The sequence below is a fragment of the Chlamydotis macqueenii genome, chromosome 1 (genome assembly GCF_036417535.1).
Source record: "Chlamydotis macqueenii isolate bChlMac1 chromosome 1, bChlMac1.mat, whole genome shotgun sequence".
In the NCBI taxonomy this organism is placed as follows: domain Eukaryota; kingdom Metazoa; phylum Chordata; class Aves; order Otidiformes; family Otididae; genus Chlamydotis; species Chlamydotis macqueenii.
In genome coordinates, this window is record NC_141556.1 from 11,925,030 (window position 1) to 11,952,547 (window position 27,518).

At 38.5% G+C, this 27,518-nt stretch overlaps 1 protein-coding gene across 1 annotated transcript in view; it reads left to right on the plus strand.

Annotated features, from left to right (window-relative positions):
- The window catches only part of SEMA3C (semaphorin 3C), a 125,416-nt gene extending 102,167 nt beyond the window's left edge, over window positions 1–23,249 (plus strand). Inside the window, exons 13-18 of the mRNA XM_086745740.1 lie at window positions 8,928–9,016; window positions 11,188–11,229; window positions 12,485–12,642; window positions 15,576–15,643; window positions 18,792–18,922; window positions 21,342–23,249. Coding sequence (XP_086601866.1) covers window positions 8,928–9,016; window positions 11,188–11,229; window positions 12,485–12,642; window positions 15,576–15,643; window positions 18,792–18,922; window positions 21,342–21,755 — 902 coding nt within the window. The 3' untranslated portion in view covers window positions 21,756–23,249. The remainder of the gene's footprint in view (window positions 1–8,927; window positions 9,017–11,187; window positions 11,230–12,484; window positions 12,643–15,575; window positions 15,644–18,791; window positions 18,923–21,341) is intronic.
- The last annotated feature ends 4,269 nt before the right edge of the window (window positions 23,250–27,518 follow it).

Here is a 27,518-nt window from a genome sequence, read left to right on the forward strand (position 1 = left end):
TCCTGATTGACAAGCGGAGTGGTACTCTGGCTAGACGCTAGGATTCATTCACATCTGAAACTCCCGCTGGCTTAACAGGGCATTATATGTTGATAGGCACAAAGGCTAATCTTTTTTTTTACTACAGATGGTTTCAAGTAGAACAAAGGAAAAGAACTCCAGGAGAACAAGTATATCTCTGAACATCAGAAAATAATTACAGAGATGGCTTGCATTGCTTTTATGGTTCATATATTATTGGGTTCTTGGTTGTTTTTTGCTTGTAGAATAACTGTGTCTGCCAGCAAACTCACATGGGGCTAGGAATAACCATCCTGTTGTAATAGATTTAGGAAGCTGATGCTAAAAAGGTCTCTCAAGAATGTCAGGCTTCTATAGGGGCAGGATTGAAAGGAACTCTCTGCACTCTTCTTAGAAAAACATCCCCAGCTAGCAAAATCAGCAGGGTGCTCTTGTGCCAAAGGAGGCCAGCTGCATATTGTGCCATATTAGCAGAAGCGTATCCAGCCAACGGGTTGCTGGAAGGGGTTCCTCCACTGTATTCGGCTCCTGTCGGGAATACCATGTCCAGTTGTGGGCACCTCAGTACAAGGAAAACGTTGACCTAATGGAAGATCATTGAGGGACTGTAGCGTGTGATGCATAAGAGGCTGAGATAATTGGTTTTATTCAGAGAAAGCTAAGGTGAGACCTTATTGCTGTTGACAACTATCTAATGGGAGGGTACAACTATGTAATGGGAAAAAAAAAAAAAACGGATCTGGACTCTTCTCAAGGTGCTGGGTGTCAGCGTGATATGCAATGGACACAAGTTGCAATGTGGGACATCACAATTCAATATAAGGGAAAAGCTTTCACTGTCAGTGTGGTAAAGTATTAGAACAAGGGCCCAGAGGGGTTTTGAATTCTCCTTCCTGAGACATTCAAATCATGCAAAACCCAACCTAACACAGTCCCAAGCAACGTGCTCTAAGTGGACATGCTTTTGAGTTGAGGACTGGACCAGATGACTTCTACAGGCCACCTTCCAGCCTACAGGCTTCTGCAGTTCAATGAGAGGAAATAGGAAAACAGAAACGCTTCATTCATTTTCTTGTGTCAAACCTTTACAAGGTCACCATCCACCGTACTGTGAATGTGTAGTATACTATAAGGCACAACCAGGATAGAAGCAGCTCTGGGTAATGAATTACATTAGGAATTTAATCAAGTTTTGATCTGGATATTTTTGTTTTCTTGGTTGGCAGTTGATAAATGAGTTTTAAGGTGTTCTTGAAGATCTCTTTGGTCCTACTTGCAGAGTCATTGGAAACTACCAAATTAAGCTAATTAGGACAGGGCTTTCTTCTTGAGGTGAAGTTTTTCCCCCTCTCCCTAACATGAAACCACATTTTCTTTTTAGTTTAATTAATGCCACTATAGTTCTTGACTTTGGGATCCTTTAGGGTCATTTTCCTCCTTTCCTACAGAAGTAAAGAAAGGAGTCTTTGTACACTATTGTAGAAATATCAGAAGTGTTAATAGATATTGTCCCTACTACAGTTATACAACTCCGCAAGAACTCTTAGTAAAATAGAAAGTTTAGTTATTTATTAGCTTTATTCCGGGCAAAATCACTATGTTTAGCCAAAGTAATAGCTTAGTAGGCAGATCTTTCAAGTGAACATTTTATGCATTTTTTTTTATATAGTGGTACCATTGTTTTAAGATGCTCTATAAATGTGTGATGTTAATTGGAGGACAATTCTACTAAAGATTACTGGAAAACATAAGACATATAAGTTTCCAACCAATATAGGATTCTTAATGGAGCAGTACTAGTTAATACTGGAAATGTATTGAAAATTTGAAATGTGCATGAAAATGCACAATACTGATATTCAGCACTTACATAATTCTACAAGAGATAAATACAGTTCGTTTAATTTTATCGTTTAATTAGCTTCTGACTGTTTTTAGTCATCACACATACACCTGTGATTCATTAAAAAGATTAACGTACCTCAGCTTGTTCTTATGTTTTGTTAATTCCCTTCTCTGTTTCAGCACAGGGTCCATTATGGGACAAATACGTAAACCACAGCTCTTGATACTTTATATTCATTGCTTTATCTTCTGCAGTACACTGGAGATGAGGATCATTGTCTGCTTTCTAGTTAGTTGGAGGGGAGGCATTATTCTTCCTGAGTAGGGCACAGGACATTAATAGCTTCCAAGGTCTTCCTCAGAAGACACTGGTGCAGTGTAAGTTACTGTGTTTCTCAGCTCTTTTAAATAAAAGTGATCAAGTTTCTGAGAGAAAAAACTTCTGAGAGAAGAAACTTGTTTTCTTTATTCTCTGCTTTCTGTGAGACTCAGGAGGATTCGACAGAGATATTAACTGTCAAAAGGAATGCAGAGGGGATTTGCTTTGGTGTCATTTCGTCCCAGCAAATGCAAAAACCACATTGTATAGGAGAATTTCATGTGATAATTTCCTTGGGAGCCTGGAGCCCCGCAGCTGGAGACAATGGGACTTGACACCTGGTGACAATTACACTCAGCTTGGATGATGAGTTACTGCTGCTGAACTGAGATGTTGCCAGCCGTGTCTGTCACTGTCAGTGACCTGTCTCATGCTTGAAATTGGAGTGTTTTATGTCTTGCCAGATGCAGAGCATGTAAAATGTTCGACTTTTCCTCTCTTCCTCCTCTATAGCCTCAGTAATAAATCAGTTCTTGAATGCGAGTGAAGAATAACAGAAGTATAAAGCTCCAAGAACCCCAGTGGTTTTCATCATGTAACCATGGCATGGGAAGGTATAGGCAACTGTGTCATTTTTTTCACATTAATGTGAACTAAATTTAGTGTTTCCTTAGCATCCTCAGACAAAAGTGCTGAGCTCACAGGGGCTCCTCATCCATGCCCAGAGTTAATATGTTGCTTTTCTCCCTCTCTTGCCTACATAGGTAACAAAATAAATCCCAGGGACAGACATTGTTCTCGCAGCGTTACACCCACTTTTCAAATGGTAACAGTCTCCTATTTTCCCTGTGCTTTTCAACATGAAGACTCCCAAAGCACTTAACAAAACTTGCTAGTTTCGTTAAGTCCACCCAAAGGGATCTCTTCACACTCCTCTGAAATGAGTTGATTTAGAGTAAGGAGCAAGTCTTTAATGATGGAGAGCAGTGCTACAGGAGACAAGTGCTGTATACCTCATCTTCCCAAACAGAAACTGGAGGGAGAATTTACTTGGATATAACGTAATCATTCATTTGCGTATTTGACAAGGGCGATGCTGATGATACTTTTTCCCCACGCAATGACTAATAACATAAGCAGTTCAGGAATTTGCAGTTAGAGTTCTGCTTTGATTATCCCATTTTTGTGGTAGGCCAGGACTCAGTCCTGAAGTTTTTGATTAATCCTAAAGTTTTACTGTAATTACTTTACTTCTCTCAGTTATATCTAAAGAACCCATGCTTTCAACATTTTCTGTTTATCCTTTGGTAGATTGTTTTCCATCTGAGTTTTAAGAACAGCAGTAAAACAGCATGAGAACATTTTCCTGAGATTAATATTTATTTTTTAAGCATGCCACCTACTGCTTGCAGTACGAAAGCCTTCAGTCAAAGTACACGCAGATTGCACAACAAAAAGATTACGCATGGGGTTTTTTATTGCTCTTGGTGTTATGAAAATATTTAAATGTCTGGGTGAAACTTGGGTACATTAAACAGCCATGGGCACCAACAGGATTTTTTTCAGCTCCTTGCTATCAAGACAGGATGTATTTTTGTGGAAAGAGATCTAGGTTACTGTCATGAAAAGGCACTTCTGACTTCAATGTGTCTTATCCAGATAATTAATGTGGGCCACATGCATCTGATGTGGCATGAGGTTGATCGATGTTTCTTATTATTCTTTCTTCTCTGATGCAACACTTGTTTTCAAAGTCTGGGTGCCGTAAGTGCCTTCAGAGCATAAGGTTGTAATAGTCATTTTCATGGTGTTACATGATGCCTGTCTTTTTGGAAAACTAATGCCTGCTGACAACGGTAGCCTCCAGTAATGCAATAGCCAAAATCATGTAATGAGCTACAGATTGTAACGGAGAGAGATAATCTGGTCAGAAGAGCAAGCTTGCCTCCCGTAGATTTGCTGGCTGCAGCTTCGTGACCATGAGCTTGGGAACATGATGTTGCACAACAGTGGCACAACAGGCGACAGGCAGAGTTTCCTTCTTCCTCTTGGTCGTACTGCCTGAGTCATTCAAAATTTTTCATTGACCTACTCATCCAAAGCTTTTTCACAGCCTTTTACGAATATATATATGTTAAGAGGGTGTTCCTTCACCTGTTTCATTTTCCCTGGTCAATTTTTGTTCAAACAAGATCACAATGTGTCCCACAGGATTGACCAAGCAGGGGCTATGTGAAAGTTTTGCCCTCAAGTGTGAGCTTGTTAGACATTTGTTTCTGTCTTTTTGTTCTTTGGTGCAGCGTGAAATGACTTTACAAAGTTTCACAACAATATTATGAGCTGGAAAAAAATTACACCCATTTGACAGATCAGTGAACTAAAGCACAGAGAGGTTAGGTGGCTGTGGTGGGAGCCCTGACTTACAGCAGACACCGAAGGACAACAAAGAGCATGGGGACCTGGCTCTCGGCCCTAACTGCTCACCTGCCACCATCTCAGGTGCTCTGCAGAGACTCAGCATTTTCTCAAACAGAGAGACTTTAAGCATTCTGCAAACTCTTAGCTTTCATGTTTTTTTTCATAATGTTACTTGTTTGCCTCACATCCAACTCAGATTAGAGACCAAAAATAAATAAACTGCCATCAGGCTGACAGGTATAACACAGAGAAAAGTTTTCAGAGGGTCTTCAGCAATCTCTGACACATTAGGAAGGGGGATTACCACAGGAGGCCTCTCTGTGAAACTCCTGGCAGGGTAGCAGTTGGTGTCCATTGCAGTCGTTTTTTGTGATGTGGAAAAGACAGGTTTTTTACTTGTTGTTCAATTTGTGCGTGCAATGTGGCTCAGGGGTGGATGGGTCTTGACTCTACTTGAGGTCACAATATTGACCACTACAGTGCTCACTTAGGACTGGGTAGAAATTCAGAGAATGAGATTTAAACTCAGACCTGCATATTCAACTTCTGGAATAGAGATTCCAGCCAAACACCTGTGTATTTTTCATTGCTGTTCATTAAGCTTTGCCTTTTCCATTGCCCATGGCCAGTCAGACCAGGAATTAGTGTAATCAGGTGTAGTCCAACTGGTATCAGTTAAGCTGAGCTGATTAATACCAGTCCAGAATCATGCCCTGCATTTCAAGGAAGTTTTTTTTCTTGTTTTTCAATAATTAATAATAATCATAATTTCTCCTTCCTTCCTTGGACCATTTATTGGACTGTCTTCCTTCTCCATTTATTTCTCACTCTGCATACTCTGTATGCCATGTTTTAGCCTGCAGGATGTTAGCACTTTCCTCCCTTGCTGTCCCTCTTTCTTGGTCCTTTCAGAGGGAACATGGTCTCAGTAACACTGTCTTCCATGTCAAGCTGGGAGACCTGCAGTTGTTCAAGCAGTTTTGAAACAGAAAAACAGTCATTATGAGTTACCCTTGTCCTCTTGCTGTCAGCTTGAGGGAGATTCTTCTCATTTATTTGTCTGCCCTTGACTCGCAGGCTGCTGGGCTGATGCGAGGCTGCAAACAGCTCCCGGTGAAAAGTCAGGGAAGTCATGAGCATAAATCTGCCTCTCCACTTCATCTGTTCTAGTGGTGGATTGATATTCTGGAGACACAATAGTTTTTTTCATGACTATGTGAAATCATAACAACATAGAACTGTTTGCAAGTGGATTTCTGGAAGTAACAAGTAATCAGAGAAGGAAACCATCCTGTTCACTTCTATGATTTTTACAGAATTAGCTTATAATTTCATAAGTTGACCTAAATGTGAAAAAAATTGACTTAAACTTGTCTGATGATCTTTCATGTTTGGCTCACAACACGGAAGATTATCTATTGTGAAATACACTGGGAAAGAGTTCAGGCACTGCTGCTTTGTGTGTATCTCCTGCAGTGCACAGTGCTGCATCCTTTCCAACCTTCCTTCTGACCCAGGGAATTTAGTTTGCTGCCTTGCCATTAAAGGAAATAAGCAAAACTCAGATGTACCATAAGCTTTCTGACATGAACGCGTATAAGTGACTTGATTTGTCCACTACCGTGTTTATAGTGGAGACCTCAGTTAGGAATAAGAATAAATAAATATTTGCTTTTCATTTAGTAAGGAACAGGCTGAGAAACAGTATAAAAACTCTTTAGAAGAGGTAGAGGGCTATAGCCTACAAGCCATGTATCCTTGGAAGAATGTATATATACATATATAAATATATATATAAAGACTATTGGAATTCCTTGCTTTGAGTGGTTTCATTTAGTGAATAGCTTTTTAGTGTCTACTTTCCTTAACATGAATATTTATCTTAAATGTTGTATTAAGTTTACTAATTCCTTTAAAACAATGGAACATTCCTTTCTGCAATGATCTGTCCCTCATGATACAATGAGTCAAAGTGAATGGTAAAATATTGAGTCAAAGGGAATGAATACCAAGGTAAACAGTCCTTAACTCTGTGTATTTTTCTGGGGTGTGACAAAAAGGCAGATAGGAACCTAGTTTTCAAATAGGAAAGGTTATTAGGACACAGACGTGGCGTCAGGCATTATCAGTATTTTCTGTGCCAATGCCCAGGATAAAATCTCCCTTCAGGTTCTGATTTCAGTTTGGGGCAATGTTTGAGGACTAAGGACAATTTAGGAATTTTAAATGCATGGCATGTGCTAATGGATCATTGAAATAAACCGGTTCTTCAGAGGCTGAGCAGTCTCACATTCTTTTGCAGGTAAGGTCACTGTCAACATGCTTAGTGCCCTGTATGTCAGGGTTAGAGGTAGTTGACACTTTGCAGGCAGCTGAAAAAAATCACAAGAAGCTGCAACTCCTTCCTGCACTTCTGATACAGTATTTTATATGGTATCATTTAATGTTAGAGAGAGGACATTGATAAAAGGATGCAAAGAGGCAGAGGTAGACTGGGCTTAAGCTGTGTATATTTGTGAGTGGGTTATTCCCTTTAGCAGGAGCAGAAGTACGCACACACACACATGCAGATGCACACGCACATGCTTCTCCTTACTTCCAGCAAGGGATGCATCTGCAGCAGTTTAAAGCTTCGGTGGGCCCTGGCAGTTAGTAAATCTCTCTCAGGTTCTCATAGCTTTGCTAATACTGGCACCCAATCTAGACCACAGCTGTGCTATCACAAGATTTAGTTTCAGTAAAGTTTCTTTGGAAGGAACTGGTTTATTGTACCATTGTATAATGAGAATAAATGTTCTTCATAGAAAATTCTCATGAAAAATTCATGCCTAATGTGCCCCAAGCATGTACGACTGATAGCTACACATTTTTAAGTCTTGTCAACTTTCAATTTATCTTTTTTTTTAAATGACAAAATACTGCAATATGCTCTCTGTGTGTGGTCAGGTCACTACATATCAATATTCTAGGTTTAAGCTTTATTTTTTAAAAAATAAAATATATTATTTTTTGCTGGCTTCCTCCAGGGAAATAAGAAGATGTAAGTTATTTACTGCAACCAACTTGCCCTGTGGCTTCAGCTATAGAATTTAGTGACTGACCTTAAAAGCAAAAGTAAAATTGCCCTTTTTTCACTTTATGCTGTCTACATCACGAATTGCCAAACAGGAAGCTGAGATTTCCTTTCCTCAGTCACAAATTCATAAAAATACAGAGATACTTACCTATATTGTGCTGTACTAATGTTTTACAAACTGCACAAGTTTATATTGCTCATAAAACTTTTGAAGGCCAAACAGAATCTATACCATGTGGTCTCATTCCTTAGAATCAATATTGAGCAAATAAATTTATTTTACTCGGACTAATTTCCAGGGCTTTCAGGTAAGAGGAATTCTATGTGCTGTGCTTTTTCCAAGTAAAAATACCCCATACTTGTCCTTGTGATTCTCCCACAGTCTGCCTTTTCTGCCACTTCAGAAATACTTCAGTGTCTTTTTCAGCCTTTAAGAGCCTTCACAGATGGATTCCTCCATGTCGTATGTTCTTTCCACATAACAAATTTGAAAAACTAATCACAAATATCCCTTTGGTCTCACTCATCACATCTACCCTGCAAAAACACTGCCATTGCCCCATCCTTCTTACTTCTTACTCCTTTGACCTGAATGGATTTGGGAGGCTTGGAACGGTATTTTAAGAGGGCAGTCATGATAAAGTAGCTACAGTATCTTCACCTTGCTTTTCCTTTTTTCCTTATGGACCAAAATGTTAACTCCTACCAATACGTAACAGACTTGATTATTTTTTTACTTTCCTGGAAAAAAATAAATGTTCATCTTATTTTGTTTTGGTTTAGCTAGAGTTATTCTTTGGAAGGTTAACCTTTCATATCATCAGTTGTTGTTACATTTTATTAATGAATACAAATATATATTAAATTCTGAAGTAGCTCCCTTTTACCTGTTTATATTGCTGTGGTTTTACTTTAAGATTGTTAGGATAGATACTGCCTCTGTCTATATGTCTGTACAGCAACTAGTACAGAAAATACTGACTCTGATTGATTTTTCTTGTAGAACGGTAACAGTAATAGTAGTAAATAAAGTTTTACCATGACTTCTTCATGTTCATATATGAGAATAATACTGTATGTAGTATTCCTATGTAAGGAATCATCTCGGGGTTCCTTCTGACTCTAAACCCTAGAAATTACTGAACAATTCTTACCTTTCTCTATGTCACGGTGCTTGCTTTGATGGTTTCTTTTCATAATTGATAATTCTCTCTGTCACATGGTCTCACTTTTTCTCATCTTTTCCAGATCAAGGAACTGTACAAAAAGTTGTTGTCCTACCCACCAACTTCTCTGCAAGTGGAGAACTCATTTTAGAAGAACTGGAGGTTTTTCAGGTTTGACTTGCTCCTACTTTTACTCTTCCAATGTTCACACAAACACTTTGTTCTAAAAGCCTTTGGCAACGGCTACTGTGAGTTGATAAAAGATCGAGTAAATGTGCGTACTGTCAGCTTGACATCCACCCAAAGAGAAATATAAAATGTCCACTGTTATGAAGGCTCTATCTAGCTTAAGGTTTTTTCTTTCCCTATATTTAAGTTGCTTATTTTTTATATCGTTATATTGGCTAGAAGGATTTTGATAATCACGTTTTTACAAGGTCACATTATAGTGGCTGCCAGAAGGCAACTTTTATCATTGGCATCATGTTATTGACACTGTTGCTATTTACAGATGGAATCTAAGATTTTTGTGCTTCTTTGATTATCTGATAATCTTCCTGATTCTGAGCTGCAGAATGGAAGCAGACTAGTGTTGTTTTTTGCTTAACTCCAGTTCTTCAAAGCCACATGCCTCTGGAGTCAAGAAAGCTGCAAGCTTAGCACAACATAAGCTGAAAAGAAACACAAACAACTACAGGGAGAAATAAGAGAATAGCCTCTGTCAATCACTCTGGCATGTAGCAGCTTGTAATAACCTGGAGAAAATGTCCACCCTCATGTTGAAAAATCTGTTTCAAAATTTTGAATGTGTTATTCTTTAAAATAGGTAGTCTCAGGGCAAATGGTAGTATGTATCTGTAAACTTAGTTAAGAGTTTTGTCATGGGCTTTTCTGTATTTCATTGAGGGGATACAAAAAGGAAAACTTAAGTTTTTTTTTTATCTAGACAGACAGCATTAACAATTTCTTTAAGAAAAGGAATACACTCAGTGTTAACCCCCATAAAGGCATCATTAGGCTTCATAGCCTTTTGTTGAAGACTTCTCTTTAAAAAAGATATATGTGAGTAATACTACCTAAAGAGTAACCTTCACCCAAGTATTACTAATTCCATCTACTGAAAGGTAAATTAATACAGCAAGCAGATATGCAGGCGGAGAGGAATTCTGACTCTAAACCTTGTTTCTGGGCCTCTATGAACAGGCTTTTTTATCTTGGACCCTAAAAATTATGATGTCATAACCTCTGCCATTGCAATCTGTGCAGGCAGCACAGCAGTATTTTGATGAGTCTCTCCGAGAGAGGGGCAGTGGGATCACTGGCTGTGTGCTAGTAAATATTGAGAATAAGCAAATCATTGATTCCTTTCCAGAGTATAAGCAAGGAAAAGAGAATGTGGCATCAGATCCAATGTTGCATTTGACCTTGAGTCTCCAGACAGTTAATGAAATACTACAACAGCTCTCAACTCCTTAAAACCTTTGCCAATTCACATGATTCGCAGCCAGATTTTCTAGTCCTGGCCTCCCTGCTCTGCTTGTAGTCCACTGCAATTAATCCTGGCCCACCGTTGCGGCTTTCTTTTGTGACTGAGCAAAGGCTAAATTAAAAAAAAAATGCTGAACATTTTTGTTACTATCAATTTTATCAGTTTTTTTGGATGAGAATAATGAATTGCTTCACTTGCTTAAGGCAATGAATGTGATAATTGCCTTTCCAGCTCTTTAACGTTTGGTTTGGACACAAACAGTAATAGACTGTGGTGCTGACACACAGTAGTATACAGTGCTGTCTCTGGGAAAGAAACCTTCAGTAACACACATGCCATTTTTAATATTCTGGTCATTGATAATCTGAAAGTATATGTTGGACAGTAACCAGACTGTATGCACTGTAGATAATGTAGGAGAAATATGACATATTCTTATCTGGATCATGTGGTAAATATGCATGAGCTATTGTATGATTTTTCTTTATCACGAAGGAACAAACATTGTTTTGTGTTACAAAGTGCAAGTAATGGCTTCCAAACACATTGCTCCTATATTGCTGAGGTAACGCAGATGCAGGTGAACTAGAAGTGTACAGAAACTTATTGATGCACATGAGTAATAATGATGCAGTTGAGTTTAGCCAATACATTTAGTGAGACATTACTTGTGTTTATGTCATTTGTTTACTTCTGAAAATAGCAAAAATTACTAGGAGTGATGCTTTTCTCAGATATGAAAACTCATAGTTTTCTTAGAAATTACTTAGGTTTTATTGAATTTTAAATTTCAATGTTGAGACAATATATAATGAGAGTCCTTGAAAATGTGGTTTGGAATTTTGTCTTTCAGAGTAATTCTCCTGTAACAACAATGAAGATTTCATCAAAAAAGGTAAAGGATAGTGCGTATTAACTGAGAAATAAATTGACTTAAAGATGTTAGAATATCAGTTGTTGTGCAGCATACTAAATATAGGCAGGAGATTTTCCATGATGACTGTGGAGAAACTTGGCTGAAGTTTGCATGAGCTGTTTATATGCCCCAGAGCCACTAAGATAAAACAATTTCTATTCATTATGTATAATTTCTAATTCACTGAAAGTGTCAATTTTTTGTGTGTTTTATTTGATGATTACAGAAAAAAAAAAAAAAAGTACTGAAAGAGGAAATTTGCCCTCCTCTTTTTTTCTATAAATCTCAAATAGAAATTTTCCCTTGGAAGTCTGGTCAATGCAAAAAGGCAGTGCTGGGGCTGTTAAGTCCATGGTGCAATTGTGCATGTTTGTTTATTAGTAATAAACAATGTCAATAAAAATGATGAAAACAGCTGAGAGGATTTCTGCTGAAATGTTAAACACCCAAACTAAAAATATGTATTCCACAATTTTGCAAGCAACATGTTGCTCAATTTTTTACAAAGCTGTTAATAAGTAAATATTATTCACTAAATTGAATTCAGTATAATTTTTAGTTTTATGAATAAAAAGACCAGGGAAGTTTCAAGTTTTTTATTAAATATTAATTTTATATTTTAAGAATAATTGATTAATTGTTTCTGAGAAAAACAGTCATTTTGGCATAGAATTTGATGATGACCTATTCACTTTGAACTTCTTTTGCAAAAGCTCTCATTTATTATAAAAGTTCTTTTGGCCTATTTTCCAGGTATATAAGTCTATCAGAATCTAACCCTAAGCCTTAACATAATCTCTAGGTTTTATGTCTTGGAAATCTATGCACTGGAGAATCCAACTAGGAACTCTGCATAATATTTATTAAATTGACTATACACAGAGAAAATACTCAGTTCAAACACTTGAGCCAATAATCCTCACTGAATAAGAACCAAGTCCTCAAATCTGAGCAATATTAACTCAACCTGTCTGCCCCAGAACAATGGCACTCAGTGTCCAAAAAACATTAACATTCCCCAGTGTTTCTATGTGTTTTCTACCAGGAAGGTGGAAATATTATAGGCCTGTTCACCTGGGAGATTTCTGTTGATCTTGGCTTTATATATATTAGTGGCTCCCCTCTTGGTCTTGAGTTAATTCCAGAATTAACTGAAAAGATTTTAGGTGTATTATCCAAGTCTCAGGTGAAGCTCCTCCACATCTGAAATAAATCTTTCCATTTCCTTCTACAGCAACAGTTGTACGTGAGCTCAGACGAAGGGGTCACCCAGGTATCTTTGCATCGCTGCCACATCTATGGGACTGCCTGCGCTGACTGCTGCCTAGCCCGAGATCCATACTGTGCCTGGGATGGCAACTCCTGCTCCAGGTTTTATCCTACAGGGAAAAGGTGAGCAGCATTTAGCGACCCAGTGAAGTCTGTGAGGAAGGAAGGCTTTTGTTCTGCTAGGTAGCCTGGGGTGTTATAATGTGGTGGAGAAGTGGAAAGTTATTCCTTTCAGGAGCATGTACAAACAATACCTCTATAGCTATTGTGCTTGGCATTGTTCACCACCTAGGAGTGTATGCTGCCAAGGTGTATGATAAAGAGCTTGCCTTTTCATATTTAAAGCGATGGACTGAAAAAAAGAAAAAAACCTCTCCGTTTCTAATCATAAATATTAATCCTTCTGCCTCATGCACACAAAATCAGTGAAACATTTGTTCCCTTTGCTTAAATTCAGTTGCTCACTATGGATGTAATTATGATAGCCCTAAATACTGTAAAATATCTTTCGGGCTGTCTAAGGAATAAAGTAATTTTTTTTTTGTTCCTCATTTGCTCCTAAGTAAGAAGAATTATTTCCAGAGAAATTTTAGGCAAATGTAATTTCCGTGTAATGCCTGCAGATTTGGGGTTTTTGACATAAGATTTATTAAAGCAGACAGGGAAAGCAATTTTTCTTTAATTTACAACAGAGCTAAAAGTCCATCTCATAATTCTTATGCAAAACAGGAGCCGCTTTCCTCCTCCCAAGGGAAATATTTAATAGCAGGAGGCTGTACTGAGCTCTTGTATTACTAAGATTTCACTTCATATACAAACAAAGCTACAGAATACACAATGAGGTATTACTGCAGAGGAACAAACCTTTCAGATGTACGCTAGAGCTTTACCCGCTGTGTGCCACTCTGCTCTCTGCCTGCACCTGAGCTGCAGATGCAGAAGACCAGATACAGTTAATGGTCTTCCCTCCTTTACCTACTGGAAGGGAAGCGGCAGACAGAAACAGGCAAAGTTTGGCTCTGCTCCAGTGACCCAACCAGCTGATGACAATGTCATCCCTGAGGATTAAAGACAATTACTTTTGTTATTGCAAAGTTTTCTTGACTCATTCCTTATTTGACATTAAAAGGTAAAGCCCAACCTGACCATGTAGCAATTGATAAGGTACCTGCGGTTTTTACTGCTTTCACTCAGCATATTCAGCCTTCAGTCTGCAAACTGATTGTTTTCTTCCAAGGAACAAAGGTCAAAAGACGGAGCGGGAGCGGAGGAAAGAAAAGAAAAATCCCCGAGTCTCAGGCCTCCTGACTCCTACACTAACATAGCTGTCAAAAGATATAATGAACAGTCAGGTATAGCCAGTCTGTGCAGTTTCCAGTGGATTCCTTGCCATCCCCATTATGTGCACTCAGGGTTATTTCCACTAGGGCTTGCTTTCATGCTGACATTTTGTTTGCAATTTGCTTTTTATATCAAACCAAAATAATAATTCTAAAACTGTATGGAAAAAAATATGTTTTTCATATGTGAAGGAAATGAGTTGTCCTTTATCTAACAAGAGAGATTATGAAGGAGAAAACATTGGCAATTAGAGTCAAATCCCATAGTCTAGACAGTAATATCTGCTGGACACATTTCCTTATTTGCTTCTTTGCTTCTTTTGACACTGGATTATTGTGGTTCCTCATCCAACATTGATTTACCTCAAAACACCTGACAGTATTATTTTTATTTTCTAAGCACCATCTTCTCACGTTTTTTTTATAAATATCAAACCACAAGTTTACATTCTCAGAGCTGCTTAATGCAAGCAGCATGCCTTTTGTGACTGTGGAGCACCTCACGGTAGCACAGGAATCTTGTAATGTACTCAGAAATTCTTCGTTGTCTCCTTTGAATCACATAAATAGTTCACAAAGGTTAAGATCCCAAGGCATAATTTGAAATATTTTTGATGGTAAACATCAAAAATATACTTGGAATGTCAGAAATTACTCCATTGAAATATCACTTTTCAAATATTTCTTTTTAAAACAATGCAGTGAAGGATCAGGTGACACAGGATTGATTATAAACACTGTCTCTGGGTGTTTGTGGAGTACCTGGAATAATGTGGCCATAGAGGCATTACCCTCCAGTCAGCAGTACTGGAGCTCCAGGGGTTTTTTATGGTTTCTGATCTTGCAAGTCATTAGTGCATAGCTCAGAGTACAGCTGTTACATATCCCAACCGCATCTATTTGCAACAATCTATCCCCAATATATGTTTTACTGAACTTGAAAAATATTGAGCTAATTTACAGAATATTCATCAAAGTTATATATCTTAATAAAAAAAAAAAACCTGAATACCAGATTTTCATGCACTGAATTCTGTGAACTATGACCTCCTAGCTGAAGAGGACTGAAATTATTCCCAATCCCAGTATGCTCCATAGCTAATTTAATACAGAATTATGATTTTGCATCTGGCATCCAAATAATATAACAAAGTCCCATTTGGAAGTATTCTGAGACTTGGTGAGTTTGAGTATCTTTTGGAAATAGTCACATACCCTCAAGTAGAGGACAGAAATGACTCTTAGCTCTCCACCGTTCTATATGAATACTTCAGTCACTCTGCTACCAAGGTGGCTGCCAAAATGAGGTGCCTGCCAAAATCAAGGAGGGAACATGCCTTGTATCATAATTTTCTGTTGGTGCATTAGTCATGAACACTGTGACTTTTCTGCATCTCATTCTTAGGTGCTTGCTTTTATGAAGAGATCCAGCTGGGGCTTCTGGCTTTGAAAAAACTACTTTACCTACCAAAAGTACAACCTTTACCTACCAAAAGTACATTTTATAAACTTCAGCAAACTGATTATTCACTTAAACCATATATTCACTCTGGCAAGCCTGGCAAGAGTAAAGCACACTCACAGTAGGTCATGAACTATCCATAACGGTTAATCTAGTAAAAAAAAAAAAAAAAAAAACAAATCCACAAATAAAAAAGTGTTTATTTGCAGTGTAGTTATCTTGGAATAACATTTTGTTTTTACAAAATATTTCAGGAGGAGTCGTAGGCAAGACGTGAGACATGGAAACCCTCTGACTCAGTGCCGAGGTTTCAACCTGAAAGGTACTATAATTTAGAGATCCTCATGCTATATAAAAAACACATGGCTTTCCTTTATGTGATTCATCATAACTCACATTATCTGTGTGGTTTACTGGTAAAGCATAATTATTTTCCAAGTCTGAGTTTTGTTTTGATTTGATTTTAACTTCTTTCCTTGCAATTACATGAAACTTGCATATATACGATAAAATGATAAACATGAAATACATTTCAGTGTACGTGAAAAAAGAAGTTGACTAGAAATTAGTACAGTTAGTTTGAGGACTTTTCTTCTTCTAAATCCCTTCAGTTTTTATTGACACCTCTTCATGCATTTAAGTCTTGAATCTCAGAATTATTCTGAATATTTGATGCCATATTTAGTTTTGGAGCATATCTTTCAGCAAAAAGCAGGTTCTAGGCCTGTCTTTGGAGTTATGATTATTCCTTTCTCCCTTCATATGGGCAAATAAACCATTCCAAATCTCTTTATGAAGTCTCTTATTTTCAGCTGGGCAACTGTTTAGTCAGCCTGGCATGGAATAAGTGGACAGGGGAGCCAATGCTCTGCCCTCCCAGCTAACACTTTCTGCAGATTGGTAACACCAGTCAAATATGGCCATAGCAAGAGTACATAAAGGCAGCTTAATCCTCTTCTATCCCATGCATGTCTGAGCTAGGCAGTGGCAGTGTATGCTGTCAAACCAAGGGCATACATTAGAGAATAATGCTCCTTTCACCTCTGTTCCTGAGCCTGCATTTTGAAGTGTATTCTAATCTGTACCATGTGGAAAACAAATAATAGACCTGATTGTAAATTTTTGAATTTTTTTAATAAAAGAACAGTGCTTTAAGAGTTACATGTGAAAGGTTCAGCTAATAATAATTCCACTGAAATTGTCTCCCCTGTCCCTCGGAAGCACCTCCTGGATCAAAACAGATAACAACAGTCAGTTGGATGTGGATCCCTCAGCCCAAATGCGGCTAATTGTGCTCTAGCTAGCAGTCTACAGCGCCAGCGGGTCTTTCCCCATGGCTCAGTATTAGGTCATTTATATGAAGTGGGATAGGTTGAACAGGTAATTACAAAAGATGACCCCACCATTAGAGTATGCACCTGAGCTCTGAGAGATCCACAGTAAAGCTTAGACTCTGAATCATGAAGTACCTTGAGCTGCGTGTCCTACCTTGCAGGCATGTGCTGTGACCGCTCACCCATTGTCTGTCCTAGGGGTGGGTGTCTCCTCTTTCGACATGGAAAATGTGAGAATGTCAAGTGTCTGCTTTCTGGGCTGAGGGGAAACAAGTATTTAAACCTTGACAGTCTTGTGGAACAGGTTTCTTGTTTTCCAAACTTTTTTTAATGTGGATGTATTTATAGGTTTATGTGTTTTAGCAGCTTTATAAAAGATGTTTTGGTGGCAGCCGTGGGATATAGCTTAGTAGGATATAGGGCAGTTGTTTCCCCAGTGGAGAAAAAAAAAAAAAAGATGAAAAGAAACAGCAACATAGAGCCTTTCAAAATATAATTAAAGCCATTTATAGCAAAACTATGTTTGGGGAAAAAATGAAATCTGCCTAAAGGACAAAAGAGCTGAGAGTCAGGCGACAGCAAGAAATCTTCCAGGTTCATAGAGAACCATGATCTCGAAACAAAGTCTTTAACATGATAGGTTGCATACTTTAGACCTCTCAGCATGTATAAACTCAACATTTTAGCCATATTGCAATTTTTAAATAGATCACCGAGAACCAAAGGGCTTGTATGATTGCTTTTCAAATGTTCTGTTTCATATTGTTATGCTTGTGTTAGCCCTTATTGCCCTTAGAGAAAAGCATTTGTATTCTCTCTATCTTTTTCTTATCATGTATAAGTAGTAGTAGTATGGAGTAGGTAACAAGTTAGAAATTGATCAATTAAACAGACAAAAAGGCTTTTCTGTGATATGCCTAGTTCCAGTGTACATAAAAATAATAATGTGTTACAGCTCTGATTCTCACTATTCCACAGCTACAGATAGGTCAGCCCACAGATAAGCTCTTTGCTAGCTTATGGTCTTTGAATGCAAAGTATTTCCACAGTATTCTCATTAAAGAATGTGCTAAAAACTTTGAAAGATTAGGACCAAGCAAAGTCTCCTTCCTTTAGTAGAACAGATTACAATTTCACGTATCAGTTGATGAAAGAAGCTGAAAAGAATGGGAGATAGCGTCTGAGGAAAACCAGTCTTAGTGCTGTGCAAAAACAGAGTCTGATTTCAGACATGTAGACTCTAGGTATTTGCATTTCTCTATTATTTGGTATCCATTGCTCCTTTCTCAAAAAAAAAAAAAAAAAGAAGTCTTTCATATATTTCATATATGAAGTAAGCTTTTAAATCTGGAATTGTATTGTTTTCAGGAAAAATATTATGATTTGGGCCAAGCAATGAGCATCTAAAAGTTCGTATCGGCAGCTGCCAGTTGTTTGTCTGTCAAGACTTTAAAGGGGCACCACAAGCCTAAGCGATGACGTACACTCAGCACTTGCCCAGGTGTTACTGGAGTGCTGTAAATCTGTCCTGCTCTCTGTTGCTGGCCTGTCTATGTATTCATTGCATTTCAGATTCAGAGGCAAGTCCCTTCCTTGCTTTGTAAGAGAAGCGGAGGAGCGGGAGCCAGGTCTGCCCTCTCTCGCCTCCCTGGGATACTGCACGCAGCTGGGATAGAGGGGCACGCTGCTGTATTTTGAGTTGTACAACCACATTTTCCTAACTCATAAACGGTGAAGTGTGAAAAAAAAATATTAAATGCTTCATTCTCCCTTGGATACTTCTAGACAGGCGTTTTTGTAGCAGCAGAGAATGAGATCATTTCAGGGAACAGTGTCTCTGAGCTCAGTTATCCCATCAGCAAAGTTTACCAGCCCACAGGTATCTGCTTTCTCAGAACAGACCGTGTTGCATTGAAAACAGTGGTATTTGGAAGTGGATGTGCTTCTTCACATTTCATTTCATTTCATTGAAAGTTTTGTGCTCTAAATTACTTATTATTGGCCAATATCAGGATCAGATATACTTCATTTTACCTTTATTGCAGACATTTTACCTGTATTGCAAATGGTTATTTACTTTCTATATCAAATCACCATTCACAGTAGCTTGACCTGTTTTCTTTTTTTTATTTCTAGCATACAGAAACGCTGCAGAAGTAGTTCAATATGGAGTGAAAAACAACACCACCTTTCTCGAATGCACACCCAAATCTCCTCAGGCCTCTATTAAATGGCTGCTACAGAAAGACAATGACAGGAGGAAAGAGGTGAGTAATTTGAGCAGGAGCTCTGAAAGACACCTCAGTTAGCATCTTATCCACTCCCTAGACCAAGGCAAGGGAGCGTTTGTATTTTGATCAGACAATCTGGTTACAGTGAAGCTGGAGAATTTGTGTGGATGCAGGACAGTAACTAGCACTTTACTCATATAAATAAGGGCACACTCTTTGGTATAGCTGGGACTTGACTCCTGAGCCTCAGTGATCTCTATCAGAGCAGAACAGCTATCAGAAAATTCCTATCAGCCCCTAAAGTCAGGGAACTAGTTAATGAATTTTTCCTTCACACCATACTAATTGCAAACTGAAGGTTTGCAGCACTCAGGACTTCTTATTGATCTGAGGAAATAGGCATAAAAGCAATAACCTGTATAAAGTTCAGGAAGAAGTCAGCATGCAGTAGCCCTTCTGTGCTATTGAAGAGATAAAAGGCAAAAGTGGGAGAAATGTGAAAGGTTTCTTTAGCAAGAAACTAGTCCAGGCTAAGAACATGTATTGACAAAAGCATTTCCCCACCATGGTGCAATCACATTTTCCATTACTGCGCTCTCTAAGGCTCTCGAGTTTCAGCACTGTAATATACAGTATGATTGTTTATGGGGAATGTACCTTCCTTAAGTAATAAAGGGGAGAAAATCAATTTCAAATCCAAGTCAGTTACTATATGAATAAAAAGGAACATCTTTTGAAAGGAAATATTAAGTAATACGGTGTCTGTTGATAGATTATAAATACTGAAAAGCATTATTCTCATATCAGGCCATTTTCCAAAATCAGAAAGGACTTACAAGCCTTTCACTAAGTCTTTAATGCTATTTTTCTCATGGACTCTTCAAGGACTCAAGCCATGTCCTGACAATCTAGGTGCAATTTTTTAACCCTTTGTTTCAGCAGAACATTTCCCCTTTCTGTACTTATGTTTAGTAAATATATTAGAATCAATGCAGTTTTAAATAACAACAGACAAACTAAAGCATTCAAAGGGTTGAATTCATTTCAAGCTCTCAGATTTCTGAAAATCTAACTTCCACAATGTCTACAAAAGTTTACAGTAACAGAATAGCAGAATAAAGAAATGAATTCCCAAGACAATCAGGTATATAAGTGCAGTGGAAAAACAGAAAAATCACTCATAAAAGTACCAGCACTGGTATTCTTTCATTACAGGTTGAATTAGGGATTTTTGCTTCACAACTGATATGCAAAGGGACATGTGCACAGTTGTTTATAATCAGATGATAACTGAACAAGCTGTGGTAACTTGCTTCTTCGGATGATGTGACCATCTCGTGAGACTGTCCAGAGTCTGAAGCCAGAAAGGAAATAAGAGAGTAGGAAAATTGCTCTTGGTTTCCAGTGAGCTAAGTCCCAGCTGAGGCCACTGCGATGAAAACTTTTATACCAAGCTATAGACTTTGCAGTGTGGATAGAGTTCTTCAGAAGTTAGCCCCAGGAATCTGCTCAAAGTCAAAATACTTAACAAGAAGCCACCTTGTGTTCAATGTCAGATCAATCCCCAATTCTGCACCTTTCTTCCATTGAGTCTTAGCAGCAATCAGGCGTTAGAAGAGACAATGTCAGGGGTGTAACTCTAGAAAAAGACAACTCATTTCCTCAGCTCTGCTATTTGAACATGATGAAAACCCATCTTTCATGTAGTCTCCAAATTTGTATCTTTGTCTTCATCCTGATCAACTCTATTGTAAAATAAAGAATGAAAATATTGAGGTAATTTTTCTTTAACAACACTTAACCTACCTTGAGGTAAGTTCTTTCCTAAAAGTAGCAATATCAGTGGTATCTGGGAGATGTGATAAAGGAAAATGTAGTACCTTTAAGAAAGAAAGAGGTGTTTGAAGTGAGACTTATCAACAGGTCCAATGCTGTGTGGTTCCATAACATGGACCAGTTGGAGAAGGTCCAGAGGAGGGCCACGAAGATGATCAAAGGGCTGGAGCACCTCTCCTATGAGGACAGGCTGAGAGAGTTGGGGCTGTTCAGCCTGCAGAAGAGGAGGCTCCGGGGAGACCTGATAGCGGTCTTCCAGTACATCAAGGGGGCCTACAAGAAAGATGGGCAAAGGCTGTTTAGTAGGGCCTGTTGCGATTGGACAAGAGGTAATGGTTTTAAAATAGAGGGGGGTAGATTTAGATTAGAAATTAGGAAAAATTTTTTTACGATGCGAGTTATAGAACACTGGAACAGGTTGCCCAGAGAGGTGGTGGAGGCCCCATCTCTGGAAACGTTCAAGGCCAGGCTGGATGAGGCTCTGAGCAACCTGATCTAGTTGGGGATGTCCCTGCTCCTTGCAGGGGGGTTGGACTAGATGACCTTTGAAGGTCCCTTCCAACCCTAACCATTCTATGATTCTATGATTCTAAGTTCTTTCTGCCTTTTTGCCCTTTAGGTCAAGCTGAATGAGAGGATCATAGCTACTGAGCAAGGACTCCTCATTCGCTCAGTCCAAGACAGCGACCGGGGGCTTTACCACTGCATCGCAACAGAGAACAGCTTCAAGCAGACCTTAGCAAAGATCAATTTCAAAGTGTTGGATTCAGAGATGGTGGCCTTCATGACTGACAAGTGGTCCCCTTGGACCTGGGCCAGCTCCGTGCGAGCGCTGCAGTTCCACCCAAAGGACTTTGTGGGAGCTTTCAGCCACTCAGAAATGCAGATGATTAACCAGTACTGCAAAGACAGTAGACAGCAAGGTCAGCAGAGGGAAGAATCCCAGAAGATGAGAGGGGACTACAGCAAACTAAAGGCGCTTATCAATAGCAGGAAAAGTAGAAATAGAAGGAATCAATTACCTGGATCTTAATTTTATGTTGTAGTAATAGCTATCTTTGTCCTCACTGTAGGGGGCTTATATTTGTCTATTGAGAACAAATTTGAGCAAATCTGATAAAAAATTAAGTGAAAATCCAACAAGCCTCAGAAAAGATCCTTCTCCCAGTAAAATGCAGTGTAACTTAACTAAAGAAAATAATTCAGAGCATTTTCTTTCCTAGATGCTTACTGACACTAGGGTGGGCTCTGTCCTAGAAGCAGAACTGGGTATTCATCTTAAACCAGATTCACCTTTAACACCTCAATATTTAATTACAGCTGAATAGAAAGTTTTACCAAATCAATGCACTACCATGTAACTCTGGAACTGTACCAGCCAGACTGGTGGTGAAAGAATCTGGGTTAAGATGCACGCTCAAAGTGGGATGGTACTAAGATTTCCTTGCACTGCAGAACATGAGTTTCTTCTTGTTTACTGTTAAATATCGGGTTTACAGCTTTCACGTATTCAAATCATGTGGATGCATGCTGATAGGAAGCAAGTAAATGTTTCATGAATTCAGAGGTCAAATGAAGGAACAAGTAGAAGAAAAACCAAAAAAAAATATACTTCATCAGAGGAAACACTGATTATTGTGCATAGTATGAGTTGTAATAAATTCATGAGTTCTGGAATGTAACTTAAAATATCTCTGCTCATATTGATTTTTATTGAAATAGGGTGTCCTATAACACTACATAGCTTTATAAGTGGCACAAAGTTAACATGAGAATGCTGATTATACATACAATTTTGAAAACTACCTAAGTGACTTAGGTATTTTAGCTATTTGTCAAAGAATTACACTCCAATTTTTTTCAAAGGACAGAATGTGCATATACCACATAGATTATCTTTAGTCTGTTCTGTGATTAAATTGGAACTGGTCTGCAATGTGGAAACAAGTCATGAGTGTCTCTGAAAATTTTAAAACATTATTTTTTTGACTGTTTTCTCAAAGTTGCAAATATTTTAACTAGAATTTTAAAATTAAACCCTATCCATTTTCCAGTCTTCATATGCTTTTTCTTTTCCATGTTAATTTCACAATTTCCTCTTATTTTTAGTTTTCTGCTGAAAAGAACATCAGGAAAAGGAAAAAAAAAGAATGAGGGAAAAATGGAACTGAAAAATGGATTTGGGACAAAACCAAAAAAAACTTGAGAGGCATGTTTAAAGAGAAATACTTTTGTTTAAGAAGCAGCTATCAGATAATGAAGTATGTTTCATTGAAAATTGGGTAAATGTGCGTCAAGCCATCCTGGGAAAAACTATCACTTTTTTATTTGAGCAACACTAATGCCAAAAAATAAGAACAAATCTTCATCATTTTACTATGTAAGAGTGTTCCAAAAGCCGCTTAGGCTGTTCAAGGGAGACAGATAACGGGGATTAAAAATGTATGAGTTCCTTAGAAAAATTGTGGTTTATTCTATCATATTTTATCATAGTATATAAAAATAAAAGCTAATGTTCAATTCAAAACTGAGCTATGTTCAGCTCAAAAAAAAAAAAAAAAAAGAAGGTAGATTTCTGGAAAAAAAAAAAAGTGAAAATAATTTCTGAACTCAGAGAAGATTAAAAAAAAATTTTTTAAAGTTATTAGTTCCAGGTGGTAACAGATGGAGACTGTATTTTTAAAAATAATTTAAACATTTTAATGGGTCTTTGTTGAAACTCTTTGGGCATTATTTTGATTCTGCTTCTATTAGATAATTCTGGGAGTAACTCTACAGGGTGTAGGAGAACATCTCTGGGTTTTTGCCAGTGTGAGTTAAGATCTAGTGCAATGGAGATAAGTCTGGTATTTACCTGAGATCAGTTAGATGTGTCACTTTATCACCACCTGATGCAGAATAGCTGGGAAATGGGCCCTGGTTGATCAAACCACTTAAACACTGTCTCCAGGTCCCTCTGATGCTGGTGGGAGCTCTTTGAATTTAATTGTGTGCTTACTGCTTGCTTCAAAGGGGATGGCAGTGCCAGCCTGCTCATGTATTGCTATCTAGTTAAGTGCTTTCTTAATCAAGGCGTAAATGCATGTTTCTGCAATATGTAGCCAATGGTATCTAAGGCCCTTCTTATGGAAACCATCGAGAAACTGTCTTCAGTGAGCTTGGATCTGGCCCCAACAGCTGGCAAAGCAGACTCTGGAGGAAAAAAAAAAAAAAAAAGGAAACATGATAGGTAAGGGAAAAGGAGTTGTTGGTTTGGTTTTTTTTTCCCCTAGCTGACCTTCAGTGCAGCAAACTACTTTTTTTTTTTTTTTTTTTTCCTGAGGATGACTGACTTCTGAAGTGTGTAAGTGACAAACCAAAAATGGAGTGCCACAAGCTAGAACTACCTCCTGGCGTGACATTAGTGCATATACTCTGTGTGCTGCCATGCTCTCCCTGTTTCCCCAGCAGATTCACTGCAGAGTTAGTGTGATATTAATGTCTATTGTGATGATCATAATTGCTTCCAGATGGAATACAGTGATTAATAGGTATTAAAGGGTACAATTTACTCTTTAAGTGGTTAGGTACGGTGATATTTTCATAGGCCCCCATTAGGCCTCAGAAATTATAGTTACACTGTTTTCTAATAGAATATTGGCAATAAGGGGTTCCGTTAAAACAATCAGCATAGCTCAGTTTCATATGATTATAAAATAATATTTTTAAAGCTGCTTCATATACCATTATTATGGTATGACTGTTTAAGGGATTATACTTAAACTAACATTTTTCCTGCTGCATGAAAACTTGAGCATATATATAATAAGCTTCTGTCAGTGAGTAACCAGTCAAGCTTCCACGCTTTAGCAGCATTCCGCTGTGTATAGAGAAGTCAGGAGCCGGATGCTCAGCTGGCATAAACTCCTGTACCTGCCTTGCTGTCCGTTCAGCTGCTGTGGTTTGTACCAGCTGAGCGTTTGGCCCTGAGTGTACAGAATGGACAAACTGCAATTTTTATTTGTTTAAAGTAGCCCCTCTACTGTAGGTACCACCAAAACCTAAGACTGTAATATTGTTTGTGCTATTTAATACTTCCTATTTTGAGGATTACTAAATAATGTATATAATTTTATTCCTTGAAAAATACAAAAGCAAAATGACTTCTAGGCATAACTTCACCAAATGTAAAGATATGTTCTCTGCTAAGAACTTCACTATGTACGGATATTTTTTTGGCTATTTTTATTTTGTGTAGTTTGTAAAGTTTGCTGAAATCTTGACTTAACAATGTGTTCTTTGCAATTGTTGTTACTGTAGATATGCGTGTTTTATTAAGAAAAATCCTGTTTTTAAAAGTGTAGGTATGTGTATAAGTTCCTAGCATGATGAAACTGTCATTACAGTGAATATGCATTATATAGTGTGTAAGAAAGAACAAAATGTAGTTTAACATAGTGCTATTTAATTGAATATCTAAAATACTATTTGCCTGATAAAATAAAGTGTGTTGCAACATCTTACAGATTTGTTGTTTTCCCCTTTATAGATGTGTGTTAAATATGAGGAACTTTATTTTTTATTTGAAAAGCAATCCCACGGATTTTCTTAAACAAGAAGTCCAAGAAAATACTTGCAGTGTCAGATATTGCAGATGATCAGTTTTGAGTCCTGCGCTGGGCTGAATACTCAGTCCAAGATTTCCAGGAATTCATGAGGAGTCAGAGATTAATTTGTTCAGAAATTATCCCATACAGAGATCTTGCATATACGCAGGTTAACATTAACTCATTGGGCAAATAAATAAATAAATAAATAAATTGTTTTCTACTAGAAGTGTAAAGTCAATCAGAAATGTCTGACTGAAAAAGGGGAGTGTAGAATGCTTTCTGCTTTTATCAGACTGAGAAAAAAAAATCACAAAAAAAAACCCTCAACAAACAAAAAGCTAAGCGCGTTCTGTGAAATCCTGCCAATGAAACAAATAGTGTTCTTCAGCTTCTTCTTTCAGCAGGGACGCAGGAGTTCTCCAGGCAGCTCTGAAGGGGAGATGGGCTGGTGGGGCTGCGCCGCAGGGACCCGCAGCTCTCTCCCATTTCCTGGCTTGTCCTCAGAGCGAAATAACCTGCCTGACACCTACAGCACGCGCCTTTTTCCTGCATCTGTCATCCAAGCAGTGTTATTACTGCTCTTCTTAGCGTCTGTTTTTCCAGATGGATTTTAACAAGAAAGCATAGGGCCTCCTCAGTTCTTTGGGATAATAATTAAAAATTAAATGTCACAAATACTGACCCTCACAACAAGGTTCTGGATCGTTAAACCTGGATTTTGAGTTCCCAGATAGATAGATTCCTGCAAGGCTTTATGAGGTGTGAGTGGATAAGATTACCTCACTCCAGGATTTCCGTACTGGCTGGTTCCTAGATGTGCTGACACGGGATAGTTACCTGCTCAGCACTCAGGCCAGTTTGGGTCAGAAGCTGAGGTTACGAGCACTCCCACATGCTGTAGGACATGTTTGGATTAGAGTCCAAAAAAGCTGGGCATTTACAGAGTTTTACAGTCTGAGGAACCTTTCCCAGATCTGATCCTCTGTCTTTAAATCCTGCTCAGTTGCCTTTTGCTGATCCTACAGAATCATAGAATGGTTTGGGTTGGAAGGGACCTTTAAAGGTCATCTAGTCCAACCCCCCTTGCAAGGAGCAGGGACATCTCCAACCAGATCAGGTTGCTCTGAGCCCTGTCCAACCTGGCCTTGAATATTTCCAGGGATGGGGCATCCACCAGCTCTCTGGGCAACCTGTTCCAGTGCCTTACCACCCTCACTGTAAAAAAAAATTTCCTGATGTATAATCTGAATCTACCTCCTTCTATTTTAAAACCATTACCTTTTGTCCTATCACAACAGGTCCTCCTAAAGAGTTTCTCCTCATCTTTCTTATAAGTCCCCTTTAGGTACTGGAAGGCCATTATAAGGTCTCTCCCTTCTCTTTTTTTCTTTTCCCCTCTTGAAGGGTGGCAGCGTGATTCAACACTTACTGCTTCGATTCTTTAGCTTCAAGCAGTGGCAAAACAAGACATGGAACTTCTCAGAACATCAGATGTGAGATTTTCAAAGAACTAAGCTTTCTCCTTTGTGTTTCAAATGTCTGTTGGAATTGTTGGTTTTTTTCCATCAAGGAGCTATTGCTTTTTCTAAGCTGTCTTCTGGTGACAAGACCTTTCTAAGCTCTCTCTCCAACTGAAAGCAGGATGCAAAACCCACACACTTAGGCCATCTGTTGTAATGCACGTGCCCATGCAGGATCCCCACGGGACAGAGCAGTGGCAAGTGCAGCCTTCTCTATGCAGCCGCAGAAGCCAAGAGGCAACCAGTGAAAAATGTGGCCTGCACAGGAGGCACCGCTAAGAACGGGGTAGCTCCCAGTGCTACAGGATGATTGTTGCCTCTGGAATTAATTGTTGCCTCCAGAATTAAGTCAGCAGCTGTAATTCTGTGAGGCAGGCCATAAAAGCAGGCTGAGGCATTGTGGCTTTTGCCTGAAGGAACGGACTAGGTCTCAGGAGACCTATACTTCTTTATCCTTTGCACTGCAGCTGGCTTGCTAAGCCCTTCTCATGCACCCCAAGGTGGTCTGGGGAGCAGTGACTTCATGTGATATGAGCCCAAGTAAAACTACACACAGATACTCACCAGCAGGTTCCAGATAGGTACGTGCACACATACAACTACCTGCATACAGAGGAGCTTTCCTTTCCATGCAGTATTTGCTGACCCATTTAGCTTCCTTTTACATTAGTGTAAGTCCTTCTCCTG